At 37.2% G+C, this 16567-nt stretch overlaps 1 protein-coding gene across 2 annotated transcripts in view; it reads left to right on the plus strand.

Annotated features, from left to right (window-relative positions):
• Positions 1-16567, plus strand: part of RALGPS2 (Ral GEF with PH domain and SH3 binding motif 2) — a 104953-nt gene that overhangs the window by 14934 nt on the left and 73452 nt on the right. For both annotated transcript variants that reach the window (XM_087827867.1, XM_087827868.1), the window contains exon 3: positions 14698-14841. In XM_087827867.1, coding sequence (XP_087683993.1) covers positions 14785-14841 — 57 coding nt within the window. In that variant the 5' untranslated portion in view covers positions 14698-14784. The remainder of the gene's footprint in view (positions 1-14697; positions 14842-16567) is intronic.

The following is a 16567-nucleotide window of genomic DNA, read 5'->3' on the forward strand; positions in this document are numbered from 1 at the left end:
CCTCAGTATTTACACAGGAAATTCTCTTCGTCTGGCTGTTGGGTAGCCTCAGGACCTTACGCAGATACCCAATACTCTTGGTTCTTACCAAGAGTAATGTTCTAATGGAAAACTAGGTTGTAAATTTGCTAAGACAAAGTGTTTTTTGCTTTGTTTTGTTTTTTAACCCTCACCGGAGAATATGTCCATTGATTTTTAGAGAGGAGAGGGAGGCTGGGAGGGAAGGGGAAGGGGGGGGGGGGGAAGATCCAGCCAGGACTCAAACCTGCAACCCAGGGATGTGCCCTGACTAGAAATTGAACCTGCAAACTTTTGGGATATGGGATGGTGCTCCAACCAGCTGAGCCACACCGGCCAGGGCCAAAACAAGATGTCTTGAAACCCTTCTGCTGAAATTACTTTAAGCTGTGTGAGTGAGCTGTAGCTGCTATGCAAATATTTCTGTTGTTACAGACGTTGCCACTTTTGAAAGATCGGTGGGATCTTTACTATTAGAGTACATGATGCTTTTTTGACTAGACAGTTGCTGATAGAATAGTCTGTCTTTCACAAATCAACACTGGTTTTCACTATGCCGTGAGTGACTGGCAGGGTGTGTGACACGTGTTGGTCGTTTTCCTGCACGCACAGATTTGGTCCTAGTCCATCACCCAGTAGGTGCACCTCAGTGCAGTTTGCCATTCTCCGCTTTTTTGTACAGTAACTTTTGTTTACGCCAGCACTCTGTGCTACTGGAGCCAACTCCTAGTGCTGGTGACACTGAAGAGAAGCGAAAATAGGTCTAAGAAGAGGAATTTTGGATAAATTAAAGTGAAATGTAAGGTCCTATGGTGACTTAAATTCGTGGTATACAACAGTCAGTCTACTCTGCAATTTGTATGATAATGTAAATAAGTATAAATTTTTTCAGTACTTTTAGAATCATTAAAAGGTCTGTAGGAGTAAAATACATTATTTATGCTTTAATGTGTTATATGCCATAGTAGTTTTCTTAAATTTGGTGATTTTTCAAGATGTTTTGGGACAAATCGCTAACCAACATCGAAGATCTGTTGTACTTGAAGGCATCACTTAGGCATTCATTTGTTGAGACTTTCGAATTCAGTAGAAATTAGTAACACAGTCTCAGGGTGTGTGTGTGTCTCCTGAATGATACTTGTAAGATCATATACTTTACGAGTCCATTTATAAGGACTCTGCCTTTTCATTGCCTACAGGACAAAGTCCAGCCTCTTCTTTTTACTGTGACAAACATTGCCTTTTCTTTATACCTACTTCTCCAGACAAAATTCCTGACGCTTCCCATGTCATTTACATTTTGCCCTCTAATTATACCGTTCTCAACTATTGGCACTTCTCTGAGTGCCAGTGACAAAGGCTTTGAGCATTCCTAGCCTTTGCACGGGCTCTGTCTGTCCTTTGTCATCTTGTTCACCTAAGGAATTTTATTAGACATGAAGAGGGAAACTAGATATTTCACCCCTGCTACCCCCACATTTCCATGGCATTTAAACATTTAATTAAGGGTTGGTAGGGAGAGGGTAATTTGACTTTGTAGAAAGCGCTGAGGATCAGCAAACCAAAAACTTGTTGAAGACCTACCTCTGCCATTAACTGATTATGTGAGTTTGGCCAGATCACATGACCTTCCATTGGATTGTTGTCTGTAAAATCAGGGGATTGGAATAAAGCAGGAGATAGATAAACTTATTCCTCCCAGCTTTTCTTTTTCTTTACTTTTTTCTTCCCTCCCCCTCTTTTGTTCTTATACATGTGAAGGATACTTCCCCTTCCTTTTATAGTAAATTACTACAGCCATGATTTTCCTTGGAGAGTTGGGGTATAGGGCATGACCTGGGATGACAGGGGCATATACTAAAATAAGGGAAGACCTGGGGATATGAAATGTACCCCAAGCTGAGATCTCCAAAGTACCTTCCACCTCTTAAGTGATGTTCATCTGTACTATTCTTTATATTAGCATGAGGCACAAGTATTTCTGGATATATGCAGCTTAGTTCCAAAAGGCTGTTCACAAAGACCATGTGGGCTTTGAAGGCTAAAGTGACAGTAAACCAGCGACCACTGAGGCCATCTGTTGGTGGGAAGAGTTGTCCTCTTGATTGGAGGTATAGCTTTCTTAGTTACTGTGAACATTTGCAAGTTGCTGGTATTTAAGTTGAGAAGCTTCTGTATAATTCAGGAGAATTTATAGGACTCCCCCTCTACTTTTTATTTTGAAATAATTGCAAGCTAACAGGAAAGTTCGAAGAGTAGTAAAGAGAATGAAATAGTTCGCCCTCTATACAAATTCACCAGTTGTTAACATTTTGCCCCATTTGCTTTCTCATCACTTATTTCTCTCTCACATACAATATTTCTCTCTTACATACATGCTGTTTTTCTGAAGTATTTGATATTTGTTTACATAGCTCATACCCCTTTACCTTATAATACTTCAACTATATTTCTTAAGAATAAATTTATTATTTTATATAACCACAGTGCAGTTATCAATTCAGGAAACTGACTCAGTACTTTCATCTACAGTCTGTATTCTAATTTTGTGAGTTGTCCCAATAAGATACTTGTGTAGCATTCACTGTCCTCTAACATAAACCTTTAGTTGGCATGTCTCTTTTTCCATATAATGCCTTTCTTTGTGCCTTATAACGTTGACATTTTTAAAAGAATGCACTTATGGAAGGTTCCTCGAGGTATGTTTGTCTATTTCCTCGAAATTAGATAAGGAAGGTTCCTCAGGTTATGTTTGTCCATTTCCTTAAGATTAGATTCAGGGTATGCAGCCCAGCTCGTGATCATAAGTGATGTGTCCTTCCTGGAGTGTCACGTCAGAGGCGCATGGTATCCGTGCCCCTCATTGGTGGTGGTGATTTTGATCTACACAGTGTAGTTCCTTCTTTTCCCTCTTGCAACCAGTAAGCAGTCTGTGAGAAAACACTCCTTTTTACTTGTTTCTAATTAAAATATCTTTGTAGAATATTTAAAAATATATAGGTAAGCCAAAAGTTAGGAAAAAATTTACTTATACACTTGGAAATAGTCACATTTCAGCGTATGCTGGTTATATGCTGGTTATATACTATGATATACCTATAATAGTGATAATGACAGCCAAAGAGTATCGTACCTTAAGTACTGTTTGGAAAATTGCTTTATTCGTTTAGCAGTACGTTGTGACTGTTTCCCATGCATCACTGAGTTTTCTTCTGTGATCTTTTAATGGTTGCCTAGCGTTCCATTTTGTATAATCCTTGCCTGTGGATTATTCTGTGATGTTCAGTTTAGACTCACCTCTTGGGTGTCTAGGCTATTTAATTCCCCTTCTTTCTAGGCCCTTTCTTTTTTCTTGCAGCTGTAAGGGAAGTACTGCTGTGCTGTTGCCTCACCTGAAATCTTGGCTCCAGCCTTGGAGTCCTGACATCCGTCTTCCCCTATCAGCATTGATTGAAGATGCTGTTTTTCTGTTCTACTGTTCAATACTAACAGGCTGAGTTCCTTTCTCTGACCTACAGTGGCACACTTTTGCTAAATATATAAATCTCTTCCTGATTCAGTTGGATAGTTTTATTGATTTCAGAGAGAGGAAGGGAGAGAGAGATAGAAACGTCATTGATCAGCTGCCCCCTACTGGGGCTCGAGCCCACAGCCCTGCCATGTACTCCAGCTGGGAATCAACTGTGACCTCCAGGTTCATGGATTGATGTTCAACCACTGAGTCGTGCTGGCTGGGCAGTTTTCATGTTTTAATTTCTAATATCATACAGTATGTTCAGGGTTTTTGTTTGTTTTATTTTAAATATATAGGATTATAAGTTAAATGAACACCCTTATGGGCTAGTGATCTGAGTGGAGCATGTGGCCAAAATGCACACACACACGCAGAAGAAAAACACAAAACAAACAAATGTTTTGAGCACAGTTTATCTTTTTGCTTGGAACTTCCTTTCTATTATCTGAATTTCTGGTTAACGTACATTTCTATTTCGGGCCAGGTCACACAGGAGATCTTAGGGCTCTTACTTACTAGAATCACTTGTCATAGTATCTTCAGCAAACCTTCTATGCTGGAGATGGAGTATAACCTTTAAAGGTATTATTTAATAAAATTCCCCCCCCCTTTAACATTTAATAACTTGCAATTTTGTCTATAAGTATTTAACTTTAGGCCATTTAGGTACATGAACATATAAGCAGTTTGTGTAGATGTGGGCCAGTCTATAAATGGATCATCCCATTACTTCTACAGTTTACTACAAATGCAACAAAATTATATCTGAAAGACTTATGTATAGAGTCTCTATGGATTACGGTAACACAGTTTTAATCCAAATGAATTCTTTAAAAGCTTCATTATTTTAAAGCTTTTCTCTACTTTGAGAAATAATGTCTACTATTTTACAGATGGTGAGGTTTTTAAATGGGCCAGTTTCTTTATGTTGCCCTTAATATATGCATTCTACTTCAGGTAGGGTTATTACGGTGGCATGTGATAAGTGACAATTTTCTGCTATCCTTATCTTTTTATCTTCTAATTTAAGGTCTTAGCTTACTTTGTTTTGAAAATCATCTTTCTTACACATCTTGAATATGTAACTAAAATATTTAGAAATAAAATATATGTCTGGAAACTATATATCGATGTTTAACTTTATCATTCATAAGTGATCCAGTAAACATTCTTGCTGGAATATAATTTATTTAGTTCTTTTGACATGAGACTTCTAAATGTGTACATTAACTTAAACATTATCTTTTTTTTTTTTTTTCTTTTGCAACCTGGGTGGTATGTGAAATTGCTAAACCTGTCTTTGTGGTTGGCTTAAAGTGATAGAAGTTTCTCCAGAACGTGTCTTTTTAGTTTCAGGGTGTGAGTTGCTGTTGTTTGAAAAATACTTGCTATCCTTTGATTAAGAATTAAGTGTAGCCCGGCCGGGCGTGGCTCAGCGGTTGAGCGTCGACCTAGGATTCAGGCGATCGGGGTTCGATTCCTGGTCAGGGCACATGCCCGGGTTGCAGGCTCGATCAGTGACTCTCTCATCATTGATGTTTCTCTCTCTCTCTCTCTCTGCCTCTCCTTTCCTCTCTCTGAAATCAATAAAGATATATTTTTTAAAAATTGCAAAAGAAAAATTATTAAGAATTAAGTGTAGCGCCTGGCTGGCATGGCTCAGTGGTTGAGCATCAACCTATGATCCAGGAGATCGCTGTTCAATTCCTGGTCAGGGCACATGCACTGGTTTCGGGCTCGATCCCCAGTCGGGGGCATGCAGGAGGCAGCCGATCGATGACTCATCATTGATGATTCTCTCTCTCCCTCTCCCTTCCTGTCTCTGAAATCAATAAAGATTTTTTTTTTTTTAAGAATTTAGTGTAGCTTAGAATTTTTTATTTACTTGTACTACTAAGGATAAGTGGAATATTTTCAAGTTGTGTACGTTTGAATAAATTAATAAAATAATTTATAACATTTATGTTTAATCCTCACTTAGAAATTAGTTAACATGCAAAGTGGTATCTCTCTTAAGGGACCTCTCATCATTAAACCCAATGATTTAGTATTGCAAACTATTTGTAGGTTCATCTCCTTGTCTGGAGAGATACAGTTATCAGTTAACACGTTTACTCATTTAGAACCTTTTAGAGAATGAATAATTTTTAAAGCAAAATTTTTTTTGATCATTTAGTAAATTTTTAGTATATTTGTGTCTTAAAAGATGCTTTCAGAATGCTTAATTTAGAGGAATAGTCTACTCACCTTTTTAATCCATTAATTTATATTGGAATTTTCACTTGCTTCTGGAATTTAGAAGTAGAAGAGGAGCCCTTACAGGTCTGTCTGCCTTCTCTTTCCCTTTTCCTTTCCTTTTTAAACTATATCACTGATAGATGGACTTTGAGCCTCTGCTTAAATATTAGCAAAGTTACTTCCCCAAGGCCTTACAGCTGGCTGATAGTGCCTAGGCTAGATTTGACCCCATGACTTTCTGACTCCAAATTTGTGTTCTTTCCATTGTAGTATACCATTTCTAGATGCATTGATTTTTTTTTTCTGTATGATTTCATTTAATTTTCACAGCCTCTGTCCAAGGTACATTTTATCATCTCTTACTTATAAATGAAGAGACCAAAGTCCAGAGATTAATTTACCCAGCATAACACACCTGTTTAAAGTCCTAGAAGGAGTATTTGTTGTCTCATGCTTCTCCCACTGAACTCCTTCCTCTGCCTCTTGGCCGGGGAGGGGATGGTGGGATGGTGGGATGGTGGAGGCTATTCATGAATTCTGTTTTTCTGTTTGTTTTTGTTTTTTCATTTAAGTATCCTCTAACTGTGGTTGCCATTTCTACAGAATTAGGAATTCTGAATTGAAAACTGGTAGTGGTAGAATGAGCTTATTGGAGTTTAGGAGATAGACTATGACCAGGGGAGGCTTCGTACAACCAGAGATGAGAAGAGGGTTCTGGAGAGCAGAGATTGGAGAAGCTCAAGTGGGAAAGGGGCCTGCACATCACTTTAGATACTTTACTGTTTTTGGCAAAAAAGGTGGGAGCATCTTGTTTACTACTCATCTTCTCTAAAGCCCAGTGGCATACCCCAGGCATATTAAACCTTGAAATACTGGTTTTCATTTCCTAAGGTCATTGCCCTACTCAGAAACCTTTTAATGATTCCTAGTGCCAATCTCTTCCAATCTAAATTCCCCCACTTGACAGATGAAACCCTCCACAGGCTGGTCTTGGCGGTTTTTAACCCTTTCCAGAGTTCATCATAAGGGTTCTGCCTTATAAGCAGCCAGCGCTCCATGCTGGACCTCCTTGGAGCCATCTTTACTTTTAAAGTGTGCCCTTGTTTATGGTGTTTTTACTTCTCCTTTCATCCTGCCCTTCAACTTGACTTTCTTTATAAACCCAAACATCATTTCTTCCTGCAGACATGTGACTCTTGAAGCTGAATCACAGTATAGCAGGGTGCAGTAGTCTCCGGTTCTTTCATTCCCTGCTCTTTCCCCCTCTAGCCATATTGTAAACAAATAGAGTAGGAACAACCTTTTAGGCTCCCTTTTTTTTTTCCCTCCTTTTTTCATTTCCTCCTCTTCCTTCTACCTGCCTATCCCTATGGACTAATTTTGTGGTAAATTCTTTTTTTGTCTAAAGTATCTTCATTTTACCTTCTCTTGAATGAGAATTTAGCTGGGTATGGAATTCTAGGTTAACAGTTATTTTCTCTTAGCATTTTGAAGATACCTTCTGTGTCCTTTGGTATTGTTGAAACTTTCCATTTAACTTTGCTCCTATGTAAGTAAAGTGCCTTATCCCACTTACTTTTTAGAGTTTAAAGTGATGTGTATGAATATGACTCTTTGTATTTATTTATCCTGCTCAAGGCTTGTGATTAGTAAATATGAACATATATGTCTTTCTCATTGGAAACTTCAGCCTTTACCTCTTTAAAGAATGCCTTTCATTACCTCTCTTCCTCTGGAACTGCTTTTAGGTTGTGTTACATCTTACTATTCTATTTTTCATTTCTCTTTGTCTCTTTTCACTTTTCTCCATTTCATTAACTCTGTGCATTAATTTTTGCATAATTTTATTTTTCTATTCTAATTCACAAATTCTTCAGTTGTGTTTAATCTAATGCTTAACTCTCTAATGACCTTTTGAAAAAATATTTATTTGGTTTTCTTACAAATGTTTGTCTTGCTTTTTCATTACACTTTGTATGTTTTCAGTTTCTTCTTTTAAGGCTGCTGATTTTAATCTTTCCTGTTTGATAACCTTGTATCTGATAATTTTTCATCTAAAGTTCTCAAGTGGTAATCCTAATAATAGTTGTGTTTCCTGCTTTCCTTGTAGTGGGTTGTTTGTTTATAGAGTTGGTGAATTTTTATTGTCATCTTGCCACTGGGCTTTGTCTGTAGGAATCCCACATTGCCTGGGTTAAAAGAATGTTCCTCCTCCAAATTTTTGTTCCCTTCATCTGCCTTGGGTTTTGGGAATCCCACTGGCTTGTGAATATATTAAATATGAATTTCTTGTCTTGAGATCCTTGGATCATGCTGGTAGTATAAATTCAAATTCTATGTCTATGCTGGAGCATGTCTAGGATTACATATTTGTAGACAAATTTGTTGATGCCATCCTGCAGCCTCAATGTCAAGCCCAAACCTAGAGAGATAAGTTTCTTTATCTTCCTATACCAGTATATACATTTTTAAAAAATAGACTATCTTATCACTGATAGAGGTAGACTATCAGTCTCTCTGACTTTATTCTAGGTAAAGATGTGAGATGTTGTGGAACAGAGAGAGTAAGGGTCTCAATTCCATTTTCTTGTCTTGGTTGTCTTTTTATTGATTTTAGAGAAAGAGGACAAGAGAGGGAGAGAGAAAGAAATGTCGATTGGCTGCCTCCTGCATGCCCCCTACTGGGGATTGAGCCAGCAACCCAGGCATGTATCCTGACCACGAACTAAACCAGTGACTTCTCGGTGCACCGACAATGCTCACCTGACTGAGCCACATCGGCCAAGATTCCTTACATTGTTTTGTCAGCCACGTTTCTGGAAATAGAAATCCTCATAATATTCTTTTAAACATGTATAGTATTGTGTGTATTGATTATTTGATTGCCGTTTTCCCTATACTCTTACTGTTAATCGGGTCTTCATGTAATGACTGCTTTGTTCAGTCATTCACTCATCCTTTCAACAGATACTTATTAAATAGGTAATTTGAGGTCATTTACAGTGGTACCTCGGTTTTTTACTGTAATCCATTCCAGAAGACCGTTTGAGTTCTGAAACATTTGAAAACCGAGGGATCCACAGCCAACAGCTAGGCCTCAGGATCTTGCCCTCAGCTGAGGCCATGTGGCATGTTTGACTTTTGGGGCGTGTTCAAAAACCGAAGCATTTCCTTCTGGATTTACAGTATTTGCAAACCAAAATGTTCGCCAACGGAGATGTTTGAAAACCGAGGTACCACTGTATTATATTTATGTGCCTGAATGAAAAATAGTTGTTTTTCTCTTGTGTCTTGTTATAAATATAAGTCTTAGGAGAGATAAAATATAGCAATGGGATTTTGGCAAGAGCAGCAAAAGTACAAACAATGGCAGGAGACTAATGACCTCTCTGAGGGAGCCACTGGGCAGCTCTATACCCCTGTTTACATCAGAACTCCTTTCTTTTTCCTTTGTAGTAACTTGAACTTTTAAAGGGTGGCAAATAGGAAAGATAGTCTTCTTGCTTAGTACTACCAGGAGTGGTTTTAAGAGGCAGCCACATTTTTTTATTAAACTTTTGTCAGAATAGCTCAATACCAATTATGTTGAAAACAATCTTTTCATCTTAGCCCGTATTTTGATGGCTATAATTATTGGAAACAAAGTACTGGGGAATTTGGGGCTAATCTCTAATTTCCTTAGATCACAATATTAAGGAGGCCGTGCAAGTTTAGCTGTCACACATGCTGAAGTTAGCGTGCCTTTATGCTGTGATACACAGGCCATTTAAATCTTTGGGCCTTCTATGAGTGTCATATAAAATGTGTCTTTAATGTTTATTAATAGTAAATTTTAAAGGAAAGCAAGCAAGCTTTGTAATAATTTTATATTCATAAAATATAAAATTGCAATTACAGTGTTTTAATCTTTTTCACAAAACTTATAAGAATATAATGAGACGTTTTAGTTTCTGTTGGACCTGTCACTCCTATTTTTGTGTTTCTTTTTTTTTAATGCTCCCCTGAGGATATTTTTTCCATTGCTTTTCGGGGAAAGAGAGAGAGAGAGGGAGAGAGAGAGAGAGAGAGAGAGAGAGAGAGAGAGAGAGAGAGAAAGAGAAACGTCGATGTATCCACATCGACTGGTTGCCTCGCACACAAGTCCTGACCGGGGCCAGGGATCAAGCCTGCAACCAAAACACGTGCCCTTGGCCGGGATCGAACCTGGGACCCTTCAGTCCGCAGGCTGACGCTCTAACCACTGAGCAAGACTGGCCAGGGCTTCGTGTTTCTTTATAATTGTCCACTTGAATTTTTTTTTAATCCTCACCGAAGGTAATGTTTAGAGAGAGGAAGGGGAGAGAGAGAGAAGCACTGATTGGGTGCTTCCCATGCACACCTGACCGGGAATCAGACCACAACCTTTTGATGTACGGGATTATGCTCCAGCCAACTGAGCCACCCGGTCAGGGCTGTCCACCTGAAATTTTTAACGTGAATTTGTACACAGGTGTTAAAGTTGCTTCTGGTTCTCACTGTGGTAAATAGTATTTCATTGAATAGCTTTATCTGTCTAGTTTTTTTATTTTTCTCCAGTTCTGATAAGGTGCAATTACAGGACTGAAATTTTTAATCCAAAGTGTATGAGCATATCAATTCTGTATTGTTGTTTCCAAAGAAATTGCACTAATTAATTGCATTTCACTGCCATTTTCCATATTGTTGCTTAACTCTTCTAGAGTATGTTTTGGTAAAACTGTTGTATCTTTAGCATATTTCTAATGATGATAGCTAAATTATTGTATAAAGGAATGTGTAACTGATTCTCTGAGACGATGATGTCAGATTAGTGAGAATTTGTCACTTTTCACTTGAACCCCCTTGTTCATTTATTTAAAAAGCATAGGTTTTTTGGTGGAAATATATTGAGAAGGTGGGGAGTTAGGATGCTGAATGTGCCTGCAATTTAATAACCTAGTCCTGTGACCTCAAGCAAGGAACTATATCTACACATTTCACATTTCAGATTTGGGAATTATATTGCTTGGAAAGAAGCGATACACCTGTTTTGGGGATTTAAACCCAAAGACAATCAGATTAACTGTCTTCAGGAGTTTCAGAAGAGAATAGCTAGGAAATAATGAATTTAATTAAGAAAAGATCTGTTGTGATGTTGGTAGTCATAGATGATTGTGCCATTCATAGTACTAGGAAAAGTAAGATTAAAGCATATACAGGGTGTCCCAAAAAATGTATACACACTTTAACAGCTGATAGCTCAATTTTGAAAATGAAATGTATTTTAATAAACATTGCCTTTATAATTATTCAAAGTGTGTGTATACATTTTTTGGGACAGCCTATATTTGTATTGTTTAATTTGAACCTTTATGTAAAGCACAGAAAGGTCTCGAAGCATATACTAAACAAATAAACTGTCTTTTAGGACGTACAGTGTTTTTATGGTATCATAGGAAGCTTTGTTATCCTTAAACAGTATTAAATATTGTTGACATGCAGTACATTTGTAAATAGTTATGAATAGGATATTTTTTAAGGTATGCTTTGTTGTACTTAAAAAAAATTTTTTTTCACTAAAAATATTATTCATTATAGTATGGCCTTAATCTTCATGGAATAATTTGAATGACATTTTAATTAAAAGCAGGTCAAGAAAACTTGAATCTCTACTGTTATAGTTCACAAATGTATTAATGTTAATTCCTGGTCTGTATTACCTATTTTTTAGTAAATAGTGGTAATAAAATGTATATATTTGATGTACATATAGTAGATTAAGGATACATTTCCTCTAGCAATATAATTAAAATATTTTTCTTAACACTAGGGGGCACTGTTGATTTATGAATTCATATCTAAATTAATCTTTATGCATAGAATGTGGAATAAAGTGAAATTATTTGAAAGTGTTTCATTGCAAACTGAGTGTTGCTTTCAGAGAGAATTTGGATTTTCAAGCTCATTTTGTATAGGAGTGTAAATATAAATTGATCTTAATAGTGTCGTAAGGATAGTGAAGCTTACAAAATGAAATACTGTGGATTAGAGGAAGTTAAAGTATTCCTATGCACGCTTCATTTTCACATTGATTTTCTAAATGAATTTTAAATGGTTTTAAAAACCATTATTTCTAATACATTTTCATTTTAAAAATTCTAGCATAATGTTTTGCTCTTAGCTGGTACTGAGGAGGATATATCTAAAGAAATGAAGATAAATTTAAGATGTGACTGAAGGCTGCTTTCATTAGTAATAATTTTTAACTATTTGAAAACCATAAACATGTTTCGATACATCTCATTCAGGTGTCTGCAGTTAGGATTTTGGCGATGCCCACCAACAGGTATTTTGCCGGAGGTGTATTCCTAAGGTTTTTGTCTTTAATTGGAAGACTGCATTGAATTTAAGCTTTCTGTGGATTAAATAGATAGTAGACAAAATATGCATCATCATAATGGCCCACTTACTGTGTGTCAGACTGTCTTAGGTGTTTAGTATATATTAATTCATTTCTCCTCAGCACAACTCCATGAAATAAAGACTCATTGTCAACTCTGGTTTGTAGATAAGGAAAGTGAGCATGAAGTCCAACTTTGTGCTGGGTTCAAACTTAGGCAGTCTGTCCTTATCTGTGCTTCTGCATCACTGTCATGTAATGCTCTCCAGAGAGAGGAAATTTAGCATCAAGAGAATTATTATTGATATTTCCACCTCAGTTTTTAAAGTGGATATAGTTTAAAATACGTAATTTATAGACACTTAGCATTTCTCTTATGAAAAAGTCATAAGAGCCCTGGCCATTGTGGTCTAGTGGTTAGTATCAGCCCGAGCACTGAAGTGTCATGGGTTCAATTCCCAGTTTAGGGCACATATCTGATTTGCAGGTTTGATTTCCAGCCCCAGTCAGGGTGCATGTGGGAGGCAACAGGTTGATGTCTCTCTCTCACATCTGTCTCTCTTTCTCTTCCTTCCCCCACCCCTCCATTCCACTTTCTCTAAAAATCAATGGAAAAATTATCCTCGGGTAAAGATGAACAACAACAAAAGAACTGAATGGGAGAATATATTCACTAGTGTTACATCTGATAAGGGGTTAATATCCAAAATTTATAAAGAAATCATACAACTCAACACCAGAAAAACAAGCAATCCAATTAAAAAACGGGCAGAGGACCTTAATAGACACTTCTCCAGAGAGGACATACAGATGGCCAAATAGAATGAAAAGATGCTCAATGTCATTAATCATCAGAAAGATGCAAATTAAAACCACAGTGGGCTATCACCTCACACTTGTCAGAAAGGCTACCATCAATAAATCAACAAACAACAAGTGCTGGCGAGGGTGTGGAGAAAAGGGCACCCTCTTGCATTGTTGATGAGAATGCAGATTGGTGCAGCCACTATGGAAACAGTATGGAGGGTCCTCAAAAATTGAAAATGGAACTTGCCTTATGACCCAGCAATTCCACTTCTGTGTATACATCCAAAGAAACCCAAAACACTAATTTGAAAGAATATGTGTATCCCTATGTTCATTGCAGCATTATTTACAATAGCCAAAATATGGGAGCAACCCAAGTGCCCATCAGTGGATGAGTGGATAAAAAGCTGTGGTACATATATACAATGGCATATTACTTTGGCTGTAAAAAGAATGAAATCTTACCATTTGTGACAGTATGGATGGACCTAGAGGGTATTATGCTAAGTGAAATAACTCAGACAAATGCCATATGATTTCACTTATATGTGGAAGCTAAACAACATAATCAAAATTGAAACACTCGTAGATACAGAGAACAGACTAGTGGTTGCCAGAGGGGAGAGAGTTGGGGAACTGGGTGAAAAGGGTGAAGGGATTAAGATGTACAAATTGGCAGTTACAAAACAGTCATGGGGATATAAAATACAGTACAGGGAATATAGTCAATATTATTGCGATAACTATGTATCGTACCAGGTTGGTACTGGAAATATCAGGGAGCACTTTGTAAAGTATATGATTGTCTAACCCCTATGGTATACACCTGAAACAATACGTAATAATACTGAATGTAAACTAATAGAGAAATTTTAAAAAACATCATAGAAATTTAAAGTTGGAAGGGGGCCATAAGGTCCATTTACACCTTTAATTTTCAGAGAGGAAGAAATTCTATCCTAGACAAGTGAAGCTATTTGTGGAAAGGGTTTAGAACCTCAGGTTAATATTCTGACTTCCAGTAAAGTGGAAAGAAACATGGTGTTGCAGAATGAATATTTGACCAGAATTTTAGATAGCTTGAATTTTATTCTTGGCTCCTCATGTACCAGCCTGTGTGCTCAGAGGCTCTGTTTGTGTGTGTTATATGAGTATGGTATCTTCCTTAGTTAGTCTCATTGGTAGTTGTGAAGGTAAGTGAGATACTCAATGAACTTTAAAGCCCTATACAAATGAATACATACTGTGGTGTTTTTATTACACATTCCAGAATACTTTATTTGTGATGTCTTTGTACACTAGACTATCAGCGATGGTAAACTTACTCAATATTGTTGATTTAGGGATGTCATTTAGATCTCTAAAAATTTATTGTTACGCCACAAGTTAACTCTGCCACATTTTTTTTTTTACACTTTATTTACTTAAAACTAAAAAAGTTTTTGAATTTTTCTCACAATAAGTGAAACATTATCCTTTTGCTTTGGCGATGAAGAACCTAACAGTAATATGCATTGAGCACTGCCAGTGTGGTGTTTCTGATCATTTGGAAACAGCATGCAGGATTGCCCTCAAACTGGCTTTAGTGATTTAACTAAAATAATAAAGAGCTTAGTAAAGCTGAAAAAATTTATTTCTTGACATGACGATAGGCATGGATTTGGTTTCTTAGACTTCTAATAACACACACACACATTTAAAATTTTCTGTTTCTTTTTCACAGGAATAATGATGTATTTGTGGCCTTGGACGTGAAGCAGTCAGCTGTCTGTGCTGTTAACTAGCGCCAGGGACCGATGTTGTGGGAAGCATGGACTTACTGAACGGGCAGGCAAGCAGTGTTAACATTGCTGCTACCGCTTCCGAGGTAAGACATGGCGGTGTCAGGTTTCTTACCTGGCACTCTAACTTTTCAAGCATTATTGTTGGTCACAGATTTAAATCAGAACTTGAAAGGGGGCTATAAATTTTTAGTTAAAAAAAAGTTTTCATTGTGCCATTCAGAGGTTCACTGCATGTTACAAACAGCTAATCCGTATCTGCTTAAAGTGCTTGACACATAACTGATTACTTAAAATCCTTTCTTGGGTTTAGTTTTAAAGGACACCTAGAATTTCTTTTATGGGTGTTTTTACATGACAGGAACCTTGAGGTCAATAGTAAAAGTGAAACAAAGATTCTTTTATTTGGAACTATATAATTTTGCTCACTGTGTAGATCCCTTGATTTCAAGCCTGTAGATTAAAGAACCATGACATGAGGCTGGAATGTTGGAAGGGCTACTCCGGTGATGTAGTTTAGAGTGTTAAGGATGGAGATAAAGATGGAACCAATGCTCACCTCTCTCGTTAATGTCTCATGAATTTATTTTTGCCTCACCTTTTTTACTGTTTTGTTTAAATCTAGGGTACTTGCCTGCTGTCCTTAATAACTTCGGCATCTAGCTTCTGTGCTTTTCTTTATTTTTCTTATTATATAGTTTGAGAAGAATGGTCCTTTAACACCTTGGCCTCAAATTTTCTTAATAACTTTAACTCCATTTTGCCCCAGACAATTACCTGGGCCTTGCTATCATTGAAATTATTCTAAATCTGTGGTTTTGATTATTTTTCTTATGCAAATAATTTCCATCTTTTTACCTCTAGCTCTGGCTTCCCTCATCAGTTGTGTTAAGCATTTCTGATGGACAAGACATTTGACTTGCAAAATGAACAAAATCAACTTATTACTGCACAGCCTGTAAAGAAAATAGTGCAGCTCCTCTCTCTGACTTTTGCTAATAGCATCTCCATCACCCTAGCCATCTAAGTTTAAATTTTTAGATGGCTCATAAACCTGCTTCCCCTTCGCCCCCCACAGTTATTCTCTTAGCACAGCCAGGAGAGTCTGCCTGCAAAACTGAAGCTGACTGTCTTCTGTAATGTAATCCTGGAAGTGCCACCCCATCATCTCTGCTTATTCTGTTGGTTAGGAACAGGTCACAGGTCCTGCTCACACTCAAGTTGAGAAGATCGCACAAGGGTGTGACTACAAAGAGAGATCCTTGGCAGCCACCTTAGAGCCTCTCCCCTAGACTTTACCTCTAGGATCCAGTCCTTTCCTCCTCACTCTACTAGTGCCATCTTCTTTTAGTCATTCATTATTTCTTGTCTGGATTATTGCAACAGCCTTTTAATTTGATCTTGCACTTCTTTCCTCAGCTGTGTTTGGTCCATTTGACTGCAGTTCAGTTTTAGTGTTCTTAAAATACAGCTGTTAAACTTTATTGTACCCCCAAACTGTTTGTGGTTCCTCATTGCCTAATTAAATACAAATGACGGTCAGCTTTTCATTCAAGACTTTTCTCAAAATGGCCCTAAATTTGTTTTCTAATGGATTTAACTGCTGCTAATCCTCTACATGAAATTTACAATCTCATGAAAGAATACATATAAACTTTAGCTTTTCCTACTTCTGTTATGCCTGCCTATGTCAGTTTTTTGCCCAGAATTTCTTTTCTCATTCTGATATCCCTCCTTCTCACCGAACAAAAAATACTGTCTTTCAAAACCTGTTTCAAATACTAAACTTTCAGGAAAGTCTTTTCCTGATCC

Source organism: Miniopterus natalensis, chromosome 19 (genome assembly GCF_054644295.1).
Source record: "Miniopterus natalensis isolate mMinNat1 chromosome 19, mMinNat1.hap1, whole genome shotgun sequence".
In the NCBI taxonomy this organism is placed as follows: Eukaryota; Metazoa; Chordata; class Mammalia; order Chiroptera; family Miniopteridae; genus Miniopterus; species Miniopterus natalensis.